At 38.6% G+C, this 16,002-nt stretch overlaps 1 protein-coding gene across 3 annotated transcripts in view; it reads left to right on the forward strand.

Moving 5' to 3' along the window:
• atp13a3 (ATPase type 13A3) overlaps window positions 1-16,002 on the forward strand; it is a 77,898-nt gene that overhangs the window by 27,491 nt on the left and 34,405 nt on the right. For 2 of the 3 annotated variants that reach the window (XM_031902120.1, XM_031902119.1), the window contains exons 2-13: window positions 2,626-2,722; window positions 2,809-2,982; window positions 3,902-4,087; window positions 4,928-4,998; window positions 7,198-7,278; window positions 8,889-8,958; window positions 9,113-9,247; window positions 10,539-10,611; window positions 11,816-11,947; window positions 14,014-14,193; window positions 14,424-14,581; window positions 15,744-15,932. In XM_031902120.1, the coding sequence (XP_031757980.1) occupies window positions 2,678-2,722; window positions 2,809-2,982; window positions 3,902-4,087; window positions 4,928-4,998; window positions 7,198-7,278; window positions 8,889-8,958; window positions 9,113-9,247; window positions 10,539-10,611; window positions 11,816-11,947; window positions 14,014-14,193; window positions 14,424-14,581; window positions 15,744-15,932 (1,494 nt within the window). In that variant the 5' untranslated portion in view covers window positions 2,626-2,677. Of the gene's footprint in view, window positions 1-2,625; window positions 2,723-2,808; window positions 2,983-3,901; window positions 4,088-4,927; window positions 4,999-7,197; window positions 7,279-8,888; window positions 8,959-9,112; window positions 9,248-10,538; window positions 10,612-11,815; window positions 11,948-14,013; window positions 14,194-14,423; window positions 14,582-15,743; window positions 15,933-16,002 lie in introns of those variants that run through there. The other variant, XM_031902121.1, reaches the window with a different exon arrangement.

Raw genomic sequence — 16,002 nt, forward strand, 5'->3', positions numbered from 1 at the left:
TAAAAAGTGGGTGGAGCCACCAACAGCCAATCAGACTTCACCTATTGAATTTTTTTGTTTAAATTTAAAATGCTGCTTTTCTCACACTATTTATGTTAGGGTTCCCAAACTTTGCACAGTTAGTCACTAGATGACTACATATTCAAGGTTAGAACAAGTGGGAGGAGCCACCAACAGCAAATCCATTTCCACCTATTAGATTTAATTGGTTTATATTTAAACTGATTCCATTATTTAAATATTGGTTTCAGGGTTGTTAAAAGTTTCCAGAGTTAGTCACTGGGTATTTTCCGTTCAAAGTTTGAAAAAAAATTGGGCGGGGCCACCAACAGCCAATCACATTTCACCTATTTACTTTCAATGGTGAAGTGTAAAATGCTGTCAGTCTCACAATTTTTATGCCCGAGTCCCCAAAATTTGCAAAGTTGGTCACTGGGGGACTGCAGTTCAAAAATAGGAAAAGTGGGTTGGGCCACTAACAGCCAATCAGATTTCATCCACTGAATTTTATTGGTTTAAATTTAAAATGCTACCATTCTCACACTATTTATGCCAGGGTGCCCACTGTTTGTCACTGGGTGACTTCGACTCAAGGTTAGAAAAAGGGGGCACACCCACCAACCACAATTCACCTATTGACTTTTTATTGGTTTAAATTTTAACTGCTGCCGTTCTTTAACTATAAATCCTAGGGTCCATAAACTTTGCAGAATTAGTCACTGGGTAACTGCAGTTCCAGGTTAGAAAAAGGGGGTGGAGCCACCAACCGCCAATCGGATATCACTTGTTGACTTTCAGTGGGGAAATTTAAGTTGCTGCCATTCAAATACTATTAAAACCAGGGTCCCCAGACTTTGCACAGTGGTTTTTACTACCCATTCAGTGATGTTTTTCAACCCAACATGAAGTTTGTTCTCAAACTTCCCTTTCTAGTTTCTTCTTGGGCTCCGAACCCTGAGCTTCTTTGGTAACTGGCTACAGAAATAATTATATACCTCGTAGTGTTCAGGTATCCGCTGAGGTCCCCTTTGCATAATGACAAGGAGAAGAGAGGTTTCTTCTCATTGTATTACGCAGTATGGCTAATTATGGGCCCCAAATTCTCTGTCTGGTCTGGTCTACAATGTTTTCTGCTAACCTTTTACTCACCAGCAAGTACCCTCACACTAAAGGGTTGATTATACTCTGCCTAACCACATTTGGGTACACCTGTTCGTCACCACTGGATGCTTTATTGGATGGGTGGTGTGTCCCTTGCCCCTGGTTACTCCCTAATTCCTGTATGGGTTTTGACAGGTGGTGGACCACACCTAGTATCCAGCGTCCTTTTGGTTCTTTGCACCATCTATTATACTCATTGGTGACAAGATGCCTCCACAATTGACCAACTGACCATGACAACTGTGTTGTGTGTAGTACCCACCTGAGTCTGAAACCCTCCAATGGGTGCCCTTAACCCTCTGCCGTAGACTGCGACACTCCAACAATACTCTTCTTTGTCCTTTTCAATCAGAGGTTCCTCTCCTTAGCCACTTACCTTTATTTTATCTCTACTTTTCTCACGGTGTGCTGCTCTACTTTGAGATAGCTTTCAACATGTCACTTTCTTTCCATATCAAATCACATCTGTGTATTATCTCCTACTTTAGACAGGGATATGTTATCCCCTGCAAAAATCCGATGTTTTATGAACCACAACAAGCGTTTTTGATGATTAACCTGGCATTTTAACCTACTTGACTCTGGTTACTATGATGCCGGCAACCTAGCAACCTATTCCTTGTATGTATATTCACACCCCACATACATGGATTTGTAATCAAATGAACTTATTGTGATGAACCTCTGATTACTAATACTTTACCCCTACTGTCCCAATGGGGAGTGGTGTAAAAATTGTAGTGTTACCAAGGCAACCAGTTACCATAGCAACCCGTTTTAGTCCTATTTAAGTTTCCATTGACTGACCAAGTTTTCTTGATTATGAGTCTATTTCAACTCATGGGGCTTATGTGAAACAGAACTGTATTGATACAAACTTGTTACTTTCTCTGCCCACCTCTAACAGCTTGCTACAGTAGCATGTTAATTATGATACTTTTGTTTCTGTTTAAGCTGCTGCTTAGACCTTTTGATTACTTGCTTGTACTTATTATTTCCACTTTGTGCTTTTTAGACACTGTGTTTGTTGTATTCACCAGTTTGATAAAAGCTAGAGTGCTAGCCGAAACGTTAATCTCCTCTTTAATAAAAATAATTTGTTTGTATAAGTCCTGTGAGTGCTGACCCTCTCTCAAGCACCTTATATATATATATTTATTATCTCTAGATCTAGATCTGATTAGGATCTATCTTCCAACGTTGCCCACACAAAAGTGTATATGGCTAAAGTAGCACACGTGCATTAATTCGCAACATTGCGCCTAAATTAACGCAAATATCCTTTTAGTGAATCGTGCGTTAAGACACAATAAAATTTTTACTGCATAGTATAAATAGCGCTTGTTTTAACGTACCTTAGTGAATCAGCCCTAAGGTTTCCTAAGTATGTATTTCGTGTAAGATAAGAGATTTTGGAAAATTGAAACGTTTAATACTGAATTAATTTTATTTGTTGCATTTCAGCATATAGCTGGTGTTCTGAAGATTGTAAGACAGTCTGAGGAGTCCAGAAAGTATGGAGAAAGGAGAAAAAATTAATAAGGGGGAGGAGGATGAAATGGTAAGTCTGTGTTAAAACTCTCTCTGAATATTGCTCTTTAAATTCTTATAAATAAAATATGTAAATATTTATGTGTGTTCTTGCAGGAGATTGATGGATATAATCTGTGCCGCTGGAAGCTAGCTCTTGTAGCTATAGGAGTGTTGTGTAGTGGTGGCTTCCTCCTCCTCCTCCTGTATTGGATGCCTAAGTGGCGTGTCAAGGCAACATGTACTCGAGTGACACTGAAAGACTGTGATGTTGTGCTGTTGAGAACAACTGTAAGTCTGTGAAATACTTGTGGAATGAAATCTGGCTAGAACTGGCACATGTGCACATTATCTGCTGCCTCTGAGCTTACAATGTTTATTGCAGCATTCCTATTCAATTTTGCATAGAAGCACTATACTATAGCATATACTGAAAAAATAACACTCTTAACACTCTTTGGAGGAATTTTTGTGTATGTTTCCATTTTGCTTGCTTACTGTTCTTTGTTTTTGATCTGTGCGCACACATGCCTGAATTCCTAGTTGATCCCTGTTTTGCAAATACCTGTGGCTGCCATAAGCGGCATATCTCCCATTCATCTATATGGCTACAGGGCAGATAAAGAGCATTTTGGCTGCTGCATGTCCCGGTTTATTGGCCACGCTGCTCTGCATAATGAATGCCTCCCTTCCCCTATTCCCTGTTGCCGTATTACCTATTTGTAAGAGACTAAAGGTACTAAGTTTGCCCAGGAGCAGTAACCCAGAGCAACCAATCGACAGGATGCATTTACTATTTAAAAGCAAACATCTTATTGGTTACTATTCGTTATGTTTACCAGTCTCATAGGTTAGAATATTTGATATTCTACTTACTACAGGCCACAGGCTGACATTCCTGTTGAAAAATGCCCTGACCCAGGGTCTCCATTTCTGTGTGATCTTTGGCATTGTTCCAGACAGTCAGCAAGTGTAGTAGTGTTAAGCTCTGTATTTTTATTCTGTTGTTCATGTGTGCTGTTTAGAACAGTGCAGTAGCTTTCTTTGACATCTGGAGAGATGGCGGCAGAGCACTCAAAGAACTGTACCACAACCAGTGACTTTGCGTTCACCTACTTATTTTGCCCTCATCTTATTTTCATGTTTTTTTATTAAGCATGTTTTATGTAGACTTTTTCATGGAATGTGTCTTCTTTTTTTCATTTTGAAGGATGAATTCAGGCAATGGTTTTGTGCAAAGGTGCGCATTCTCTTGTCTCCGGTGACTCATCCATTCCAGATTCCTGAATCCGTAGCAGGCAAAGTGACAAATGGGCACATAGGACACCTTCCAGAGAGCCACACAGAGCACCATGAAGACCATCCAATGAATAATGCAACAGTTCCATTACATGAGGTAAAGTATTTTGTTTAGTTAATTTTTTATTTACATTTCCTTCTTTAAAAAAAAAAAAAGATATCATAATTTCTCAATACAGATTAAGTTGTAACTTGAATTTGTATGATAGACAGAGCATTATTTCTTAGTTTCTGCTCCCAGTGATTTTTCCTTTAGTTTCTGAAGCAGTAGGTATGCCGTGTGGCGCTCGTATGCTGATTGTGTGTTTGGCCCATAGACTGATCAGTCAGAGTGTTCCCTATCCACAGTCTTTAGTAGTCGATGTAGTGTCAGCAAAACAACCTAGGAATCAGTAGCTTTTTTTAGCCTGTAGCACAGAAGAGCAGCAGAATTCCTGAAATGAATATTCATAAATCTGCCCGTGTGTTTCTGCAGGCTTCTTGTACCTAGCAAATTCTGAATTGTGAGGTTATACCCTCTTCTTTCATGTGAACTGCTGAATTGAACCCAAGTTCAATGTGAACCAAATAAATTGAGTTTGTACTGAAAATGTGTTGCCTATGCTTTTAATTTAAAAAAAAAAAAAAAAAAAAAGTGTGTAAAACTAAAAATATCCTTAAAACGGCTAAAAATTAAAAAGTGCTCAGAAGAACATTCTGAGCAAATTAATTTGAAATGTTTTTGGGGAAATTTAGTGGCCCTATAAATAGTCCTCAAACTGATGCTGTTGTCCCATCATAGACATGGCAGCATATTGTTGTTGACTTTAAATTCTTCATGGGGAGGTTAGTTGGACAGCCAGTAACAACTATTTAGTTTAAAATATAGAATACAGCTATTATACCTTGTTTCAAACTTTGTGAGTGTTACAAGAACTCTAAAACTCTTGTTTTGTAGGTACGTTATTTCGTGCATCACAGTTTGACTTACTACTGGAATGATGTTCACCAAACATTCAGCTTGTTTAAGTAAGTGTGTGTATATTTTGCACTTCCCAATCTGGGTGAGTCAAGCAGTTCTGACCCGCTGGTAACATTCATGGTTTGTCATTTTTGCATACCAAGTTACAGCTATTCAGTGTAAAGTCTGCCCCAGGTGATTATACAATGTCCTTTTCACTTAATAGAGTAGCAAATCAGTTATTGTTTATCCATTTATTTAAACATTTTTGAGTAATATGTAACAAAATCATATTGTAGCTTAGAAAAAAATGTAATTCATAATAATAATAGAGCTGGGCGGTATGACCAAAAATTTATATCACGGTATTTTTCAAAATTATATCGGTATCACGGTATTTGACGGTATATAAATAAAAAATAAATAATAAATATTGGTGGCCCCCCACCCCCCCCAACAACCCCAACACCAACCCCAACCCCAGCCCCCCCAACCCCAGCCACAACCCCCCCAGCCCCCCCAACCCCAGCCACAACCCCCCAGCAGAACTTACCCAACTTGTGGTAGCTCCAGCGATGCGTCCTAGCGACGTAGCGTGCGCGCTGACGTCACATGCGCGCCGACGTCACGTACGCACGGGCGCAACCCGGATGTGATTGGAGAAAAACAGCAGGAGGCGTGCATACCGGTATAGCGGTATGTTTAAAACTCATACCGTTTTTTTTTAAAACCGGTATACCGCCCAGCACTAAATAATAATAATACATAGTTTGGCTGAGCATATAATACTGTTTTGTACCTTAACATCACAACCTGGATATTTAAGAAACTTAAGGCCTAATTTTCATAAAATGTGCTTCCTTCCTAAACCTTTATTTATTCTACTTAAATATACTACTTAAATATACAGAAGTGCTTAATAGAACACCAAAAATTTTAAATAGCACAATTTGCCAAATTGATACATTTTCTTGTACTGATTCTTCATGGCAAAGAAAAATTATTTTTAAATCTGAATCAGTCATATTTATTTCATGAAGTGAAAATACACATGAAAATTTTCTACAAAATTTTGTTTTATATACTTTTAGTATAGGTACAGGGAGGTAATGAATGAGTGGTAGTGAACTTTGTAAAAAGCTTCTTTTCTATGCGGCCTGTGCTTTCAGATCAGATAAATAAAAACTTCTTACATGGGTGAATAAACTAGAAGGAAATATTAATTTAATATGGGCTATTGTAAAATAAGGTCATGTTCTGAGATATCTTATATAAAGGAAAGAATTGGCCTGCCTTTACATGTTTCAAACAAGTATTGCTCAGTTGGCTTTTTACTTTCATACTGTTGCTGGTCTATACTGATTATTTAATATTCTACATCTGAGAGGGAAAAATGTTGCCCATGTACAAGTGCTCTCATTTATAGGAGAACAACTTGCATTTTTAGTCTGCATCAATATAAAAGGCTTCAGTACATTTTTCCAATCTGAGTTGCCCAGTGCAACAAGTAATCTCTTGCGTTGTATAACTCCTGCGCTGAGCTCTGATAAAGATCCTTGCACAGATATTCTTTTATGTATTACCATTGGCCTCTGAAAGATTAGCACCAGGAGAGTAAAGGGAAAATATACCTACACGAGCAGTTAGGTCCACATAGAAAGGGTGCATTAATGCTACTGGAACTTCTAGAAATAAATAAATATATATATATATATATATATATATATATATATATATATATATATATATATATATATATATATATATATATATATATATATATATATATATAATATATATAATTTTTTTTTTTTTTTTTTTTTTTTTTTTTTTTTAATATAATAACCATTTCACAACCCCCTTCAGGCTCACAATGTAATGCAGTCTGGGACTTAAAATACCTCTGCTTTCCATAGTGGATGGTTCACAGATCTCTGGAAAGCAGAGAAACTTCAAGTCCCAGAATCCATCACTTTTCAACAAGGTGAGGGAGGGGTCTGATCCATCTAGAAAACTGTCTCCTGAGCACAGGCAGACTATCATTGTTTTCTATGAATATGTGGAATCACATGTGTGTCTTCGTGAATATATAAGCTGTAGAAAAACTATAGTTAAATATTGTTGCAATATGTGTAGAGTTACTGCAGAGTGAGTATTTAAAATAAATAAATAAATTAAAAAAAAATGCATATACATATGCACAATCAGATATCTAGCTTCTTAAGAGCTTGCAGTTGGTTACTGATGTACATATCTCTCCTCCTCAGGGGCTTGGATGAAGGTATCCAGTGTTCTGCAATGCATCGTGAGCACAGCCAGGGATTATGTAAAGAAATACACGATTACAGGTATGTGGATGTTAGAAATTGTTTTCTATTAGGAAGGATTTGTTTAGACCATTTAAGCCCATTTCTGACCTGAAGGGTAACAAAGGGTGCAACCCTGAAATGTATATAGGTGTGTGTTGTAATAATATCATTGTATACATACATAACCAGCATGGTAAGGAAATATACATAGAAGTGGCAGCACAGTGCCTCAGTGAGTAGCGTTTCTGCCATGCATTGCTGGGGTCCTAAGTTCAGTCCCAGCCAGGGTACAGTCTGCAAGGATTTTGTATGTTCTCCTCATGTCTGTATGGGTTTCCACTCCAAAAATATACAGGTAGGTTAATTGGTTTCTGACTAAATTGATCATAGTGTGTGGGAATGCCATAGGGACCTTATACTGTATGGCAGTGCTGTCCAACTTCTGCGGTGCAGAGGGCAGGAATTTCTCTAGTATACATGGTGGATGGCCGCTAATGGAAGCCAGTTTTGACCACTCCCCCCTTTAAACCACACCCACTTCAAACCACACCCATTTTATCACAATGGTGGTAGTGCAGCAAAAACCCAAATGCTTCGTCCTCACTGCAGGGATATCAACCATCATTCATACGTGAAAGAATTATATTATGTCATATTAAGACGTACCCTTAAATCCATATGCCTTCTCCTCCCTTGTCTGTAGCACAGCAACCCCCAACATATAATTACACACCTTAGGGACCATTTAATCGCTATTTCCAACTGCTAGCAAACTCCCAAAGCAAACCCCTGCCAGGTTCACCTCCCACAGGCAGCATAGGGTAGGCAGAGTATGGCACACACAGGCAGCACTCTGCCTGCCCTACCCTACCTGTGTGTGCCATACTCTGCCTGCCCTACCCTGCCTGTGTGTGCCATACTCTGCCTGCCCTACCCTGCCTGTGTGTGCAATATCCTCCCTGGCCTATGCTGCTGGTGTGTGCCATACCCTCCCTGCCCTATGCTGACTATGTGCCATACTCTGCCTGCCCTATGCTGCATACACAAAGGCAGCATAGGCCAGGCAGTACATACAATGTCTGGTGTGAACAGGAGAACAATGTGGGTGATTACAGCCTGAGCCTGAGGTGTGAACAATGCAGGGGGTGAACAATACAGAGATTAAAAGGTGTGAACAGTACAGGGGATTACAAAATTAAGCCATCAAAGCAGTCAGACAGGTGGGGGCCACAAAGAGGGGGGTCGCGGGCCGCCAGTTGGACATCACTGCTATATGGTAAGCTCCTCTGGGGCAGGGACTGTAAAGTGCTGCGGAAATGTGTCAGCGCTATATAAAGAACAGGAAATAAAAATATAGCAATCATACTAGAGGTACACATGTTTAAAAACATTTTAACTGGATGGTTATACATTGTTCCTTTTTTTCTTCATATATTATTAAAAATAAGCAAATATGCCACTGCAAAAAATCCAACTGCATAGGATTTGCAATTAATTATAAATGGAAAAAAAAACCATGTGCAGCTATCATGGGCTAACACCACAAATCTACATGCCTTTCCCTTTTTTGCGCATTTGGTATTTTTATCTGCATGAACTATGTAACTACGAAGTATATTAATCGATTTGTTTTTCTTTTTATTATTCAGAAAATTATTTTATGGAATAAATGAAATCACTGTTAAAGTGCCTTCTCTTTTTAAACTTCTGGTTAAGGAGGTAGGTTCAACAATGTTTATAAATAATACAGCATAGAAGACAGGAGGGCTAAGGAAATTATAATTTAGAAGGGTGTAGTTATTGGTGATTCCAAAGTAATGCCGGGTTGTGTAAATGTTGCCTGTTTAATATTATCTTTTTTTTTTTGTTCCAGGTCCTCAATCCTTTTTACATTTTTCAGTTGTTCAGTGTTATTTTGTGGTGCACAGATGAATACTACTACTATGCATCAGCCATTTTGCTAATGTCTGTGATATCCATTATCAGCTCGCTGTATACCATTAAAAAGGTAAGTGACCAGTGCTGTACATTATCTTACTTAAAGGAGAAGAAAAGTTACAATCACTGGGGGGTGCCAAAAGGTTAGGTGACTGTAATCACTTACCTGAAACTCCTGGCTGGTGCTCCTGTTAGGAGAAAACTCCACCAGCCAGAGTGTATGCAAGCTAACAATCCTTCTTCCTGCTTTGGTCTTTGTGCATGCGCAGTACAGTGAAACGTCTGCTCTCTTTCTCAACTGCGCATGCATTGGCCCTGGGATTCTAAACAAGACGGGAGGAAGAGGAATGCTGGCACATACCCCGGGTTGGTGCAGTTTTCTCCTAACAGGAGCACCAGCCAGGAGTATCGGTTAAGTGAATTACAATCACTGTGGGATGCCTAACATCTGGCACCCCCCAGTGATTTAGCCTTTACTTCTTCTTTTTAAAGGAACAGTAACACCAAAAAATGAAAGTGTATAAAAGTAGCTAAAATATAATGTGCTGCTGCCCTGCACTGGTAAAAGTTGTGTGTTTACTTCAGAAAGTCTACTATAATTTATATAAATAAGCTGCTATGTAGCCATGGAGGCAGCCATTCAAAGGAGGAAAGGCACAGGCACATAGCAGATAACAGATAAAACACTATTGTATTCTACAGAACTTACCTGTTATCTGCTATGTAACCTGTGCCTTTTCTCCTTTTTCCCCAGCTTGAATGGCTGCCCCTGTGGCTACACAGCAGCTTATTATATAAATTATAGTAGTGTTACTGTTGCAAACACACCAGTTTTACCAGTGCAAGGCAACAGTGCATTATATAATATATTTTTATTACTTTAAAGCTCTTTAATTTTTTGGTGTTACTGTTCCTTTAAGGTAGAAATCCAAGGCTTATTTGCAAACAATTCTGACCATAGAATTGTCTGTAATACCTTCAGTATCCAGCTTGCTGGGTAGTTTATCTAGAATAGGCTTATGTGCTTTAGCAGGTAAGCACATTAGTACTTTATAGCTCAATGTTTAGCATGCCACCTGCAACTCTGTTAATTGAGTATGTACTGGGTTGATAACCTTGCAAACTTGCAGTGTACCAAGTATGCCTTCATGTTTTAGGTCTATTAAAATGGTCATCTGATTACAGTGAAACCTTAATTTTACATACCCTGATTTTAAGTTTTCCCTCATTTTTCAATGTTTTTTGTGGTCTACCAATATATAATGCATTTTCCCAGATGTTAAACCATTTTTTATTAGTCCTAAAAGATGATCTTTTGCAAATTTATTGTAGTGACATATAAATATCCTTTTTTTCCCCAGCAATATATAATGCTACACGACATGGTTTCTGCTCACAGTATTGTCAGGGTGTCCGTGTACCGAGGAAAAAAGGGTAATATTACGAATTCTGTTTTCTTTTACATCACATTTTCAGCAGCTGTGATCTTTTTTTTTTTGTTCTATGGTTACTTGTTTTAGCTTATTTGCTTAATTGGTTAAAGGATAATGCAACCAAAAATCATTAGGGGGGTGTAATTTGTGTCTACACATGCCCTCACTCAGGAAAAAGTTAAATATGCTACATTGCCCTCTGAAAAACAGACACAGGCACAGTGACATTTTAAAGAAGAGGAGCACTGGCCCATGGGTCCCACATTAGCATTTAGAATGACCCCAGAGTGATTTTGACTTATCTTTCCTACTTTAAGATTTTAGCAATACAATATTACTGGCCTGCATAGTCCCCTCTCACCTCTCCCTTCTCGCATTGTGGATAACTTTAAAAACTAGCCCTGTCAAAAAACCCAACCTAAAAAAAGCAGGGAAGTGTAGCAGTGTACCTGGGCACCATCTTTTGTTCATTTGGATATGCTTCAGGTCTCACCGCTGACACGGACCCAGCTTGAGCATGCGCAGCTGAAGCTGATTTCTGGATAGCCTCAACTCTCTTTTAAGAAATATGAAAAATGTTGGAGGGTAATCATGACAAAATGTATGCAACTTTTCCAAGTTTTTTGTTTTCGAGCACTAGCATGTGTAAGAAAAAATGTACACGTTTTGTCACTCGTAAACAAACTTCACATTTTTACAATTACTTTAAGTGAGGCTATCAGATCTGTGCTTGGAAAAAAGACAAATTCAGACTTGAAATCTTCAGAGACTCTATTGACTTCTAAAGAACTCGGCCTCTCAAATATTTGCAGTTTCTGTCTTTTCGCTGCATTTTTTTCTAAAATCATGGAAAAAATCAATTTTAATAAATTTGCCCCTTTGTGAGTGCATATTCTGAGATATAGGGGCAGATTTATCAAAATTTGAGTTTGTAAATAAAAAAGTGGCTGTAAAAAACAAATTATAAATCTTGTGCATTTTTATTTCTTGAGTGCTTGCTTGTTTAAGAAAAAAACGTGACAATATTCCTGCACTCTGAGAATTAAATTGTTACATTCACTTTCAGTGATGCTAAAAAATCCATGTTTTAATAAACTGGGAAAATGAATAAAGTTGTTCGAGACAATTGTATGTATGTATTAATCCCTTTGGGAATAAACATTTTTTTCCTCTCTTTTCACTGTATTTCACTGTTCTTAATCCAGAAGCAGAAGAGATTCTGTCAACTGACCTGGTGCCTGGAGACATCATGCTGATACCCCCTAATGGAACAATTATGCCTTGTGATGCTGTTCTTATCAGTGGAACGTGCATTGTAAATGAAAGCATGCTAACAGGTAGTTTTTTTTTTTTTACTTGTTGAGAACATTGCAGTAGGTATTGGTTTGGGATATTATAGGCTGGGATCTAAGTTTTTCAACAAAGCTCTCTGAAATTAGCTTTTAGCATAATTAGCTTTTAAAGCTGATTATGTGTTTTAATTGTGTTTAAATTTTTTTTAAATTTTAAATTGTATTGATTTTAACAATATTTACTAATGGCAGCGTCCATCATAGTTCAGTCTCTCTATATCATATTTCTTTATCAATATACATTTTTAACTCTACTCTTGACTCCAGAATAACATACCTTTCTCCCTGCACCCATTCTCATGTAGGTTCTGTATCACTAAGTGTACTCAGGTGCAAAACCCACGCCCCTGGCTGAATGTGAGCACCAAATTCTTACTCTCCTGTACGAGGTCTGTGGAACGTATGTGGAGGAAATCCCGTACGCAAGCAGACTTTATCCATTATAAATTCCTATTGGCCTGCCTCAATTCTGCCCTGTCAAAGGCTAAACAGGAATACTATAACACCCTTATAAATAACAATAAATCCAACCCGCAACGCCTGTTTTCTATTTTCAATACCCTTCTGCGTCCCTCACAGACCCCATTACCTCACCCTATGCACTCTCCCCAGGACTTTGCTGAGTTCTTCATGAACAAAGTGGAGTCCATCCGCAATCAGATTCCCCCCTCTACTAATGCTAACCAGCTCCTCCTTCCTCAGCCCCCCTCTGCATGTCTTAACTCTTTTGGTCCCGTAACTGTCTCTGAAGTCTCCCACCTTCTTTTGTCAGCTCCGCTCACCACTTGCTCTCTTGACCCTATGCCTTCTTCTCTGCTAAAACACTGCATTCCTGAACTTACTCCGGCTCTTACTCACATCTTTAACTCTTCTCTGACCTCTGGACGCTTTCCCTCTTCCTTCAAACAGGCCTGTGTCAAGCCCATCCTAAAAAAGGCCCTGCTAGACCAGTCCTGTCTCTCTAACTACCGCCCTGTCTCACTTCTACTGCTCGCCTCCAAAATCTTAGAGCGTATTGTCTTCTCCCGTATCACTAACTTTCTTAATGCCCATAATTTATTAGACCCTCTGTAATCTGGTTTTCGGCCTGCGCACTCTACTGAAACTGCCCTGTGCAGAGTTACAAACGATCTTCAGGTTGCCAAAGCCAAAGGTCACTTTTCCATACTAATCCTCCTAGATCTATCGGCTGCGTTTGATACGGTTGACCACTCCCTCCTGATGCAAATTCTGCATTCGATTGGTCTCCGTAGTCAGGCTGCATCCTGGATCTCTTCTTATCTCTCTAACCGTTCATTCACTGTCTCCTACTCTAATAAAACCTCATCTCAAGTTCCTCTTAATGTGGGGGTACCTCAAGGCTCTGTACTTGGGCCGTTGTTGTTCTCCCTTTACACGCTGTCTTTGGGAGATCTTATCCGTTCATTTGGCTTTAAATACCATCTGAATGCTGATGATATCCAAATTTATCTGTCGACCCCTTCGTTAACAGTTGAAACTGTGACTCAAATCCCTAACTGCCTCCTGGCCATCTCTAACTGGATGAACCAACACCACCTTAAACTCAACCTAACAAAAACTGAACTAATGATCTTTCCGCCTAAGCCTGGTCCTACCCCCCCCCCCCTTTTCTATCTCTATTGATGGCACCCTCATCAACCCCGTTGATTCGGCGCGTTGTTTGGGGGTGATCTTTGACTCCAGTCTCTCCTTTTCTAACCACATTAACACCACTGTCAAAACCTGTCACTTTTTCTTACGCAATATTGCCAAAATTCGTCCCTTTCTTTCTACTGCAACAGCTAAGCTGCTCATGCATGCTCTCATCCTGTCACGACTGGACTACTGCAACCTGCTATTAACCGGCCTCCCTAACTCCCATCTTTCCCCCCTACAGTCTATATTAAACACTGCTGCCAGAATTCTCCTCTCATCCAGGAGAGTTCAGGCCCTTCCCCTGCTAAAGGCCTTTTGGGGTCTCAGATACTTTGGTAATCCAATGCACAATGGGCATCAAACTGTTCAGTAATATTTTTTTCTTCCCTTTTTAGGAGAGAGTGTTCCAGTAACAAAAACAAATTTGCCAGATCCTACGACAGATTCCAGAGCACCTGAAAATGAGATATATAGTACTGAAATTCATAAGCGGCACACTTTATTTTGTGGGACGAATGTTATCCAGACCAGATTTTATGCTGGAGAGTCTGTCAAAGCCATAATTGTTCGGACAGGTACTACTGCTACTTACTGTAAAATACACAAGCAGCAAAATTTATCAGAATGAATTACCAGTTTTCTAGCAGTTTGAATGAGGGGATATTGACTCTCTTGCCCTCTTATCATTCTTACTAGGTTATAAATTTGTAACAGTAATTTCAGCTGACGTTTCATTGCATCTGGAAAGAAAGAATGAGCTTGCATTCACTCATGCTAATCTGTTTGTTTTGTCTTCTATCCACAGGTTTCAGCACTTCTAAAGGGCAGCTTATTCGTGCCATACTTTATCCAAAGCCAACAGACTTCAAGCTTTACAGAGATGCCTATCTCTTCTTGCTGTGTCTTGTAGCAGTGGCTGGAATTGGATTCCTTTACACTATTATTAACAGTATTCTAAATAAGGTGTGTATATTTGGAGTATTACTATCTAAAAAAAAATACATTTTGAAGGAGTAAATTAAACCATATATTTTCCAAAAGTTCATATTCTGAAATACATCTTTCTACTGCAAACTACAAAGCTATGCTAAAGGGTTTTTATGAAATTTCTGAAAATCATCGCAAAGTTTGTATTTTATCCCATTATGTACCCCACATTTTGTAACATATCAACATAAAAACAATCTAAATATGAACGTCAGGGGTCTACTTAACAGTTTTTAGGCCCCTGGCAGTCATATTTAGAAAGTTTTATGTTGATACGTTACAAAATGTGGAGGTACATAATGAGGTAAAATGCAAGCTTTGTGACGATTTTCAGAAATTACGTAAAAATTGCTACATTTAGCTTAGCTTTGCTGTTTGGTGCTTTGCCACACAAAGACATATTTACCCATTTTACATTTGGCAGAATAAGTATTTTCTGAAAATATGAGGTTTTCTGGGGTCAACTTACTTATTTCCCACATTTATTTCTACTACCAAAAAACACACTGCCTAATTTATATACCATGAAATATGTATGCACTAACTTCCTTTTGGGGTCTCTAAATTCCAGATACTTATGCACAGTGGGCATCAAATTGTTCAGTGGACACTTGGCTTTCATATTTAGTATGTTTTTTCTTGGTACCTAATGTTATGTGGGAGTTAAAATGCTTCAATGTGGAAGGTTTGATGAGATTTTCAGGTATTTCATCAAAACCAATTTTGGGAAAGCACTGCGACTCTAGTTTGGAGTAGAAAGTCATGGGTACCAATTTTGATTTTGCCTTAATGTGTACTTTCCAAAAATCTATAATTTTGGGGGGTCAATGTATTTTTTCTGTTTTTACCCCCACAAAAAATGTCATAAATGTGTTGAATTTTAAGTAGCTGAAGTGATCTCCAGGGCAATTTGTATGAACTTCCTTTTGGGGTCTCAGATACTTTGGTAATCCAATGCACAATGGGCATCAAACTGTTCAGTAATATTTTTAGAGCATCAACAGAGAATTATTTTTATCCTGTTATAATTAAGCCCCTAAACTCGACTTTGTTAATAAAGATTAATTTTAGTTTAGTGAATCTTTGCATGCATGTGTTCTTTACTGCACCTGACTTACAATTGTGATTTTACTTTTAGGTACCAGCAGGCATCATAATCATTGAATCGCTTGATATAATAACCATAACAGTACCTCCTGCCCTCCCTGCTGCCATGACTGCTGGCATTGTGTACGCACAGAAACGATTAAAAAATCTTGGCATCTTTTGTATCAGTCCACAGAGAATAAACATTTGTGGGCAGCTAAATCTTATCTGCTTTGATAAGGTAAATATTTCTGTGTACAGTTAACTCTATATGGATGTATAATTCTATACAAGTTTTGTAGCCTTGACTT

Source organism: Xenopus tropicalis, chromosome 5 (assembly GCF_000004195.4).
Source record: "Xenopus tropicalis strain Nigerian chromosome 5, UCB_Xtro_10.0, whole genome shotgun sequence".
NCBI lineage: Eukaryota > Metazoa > Chordata > Amphibia > Anura > Pipidae > Xenopus > Xenopus tropicalis.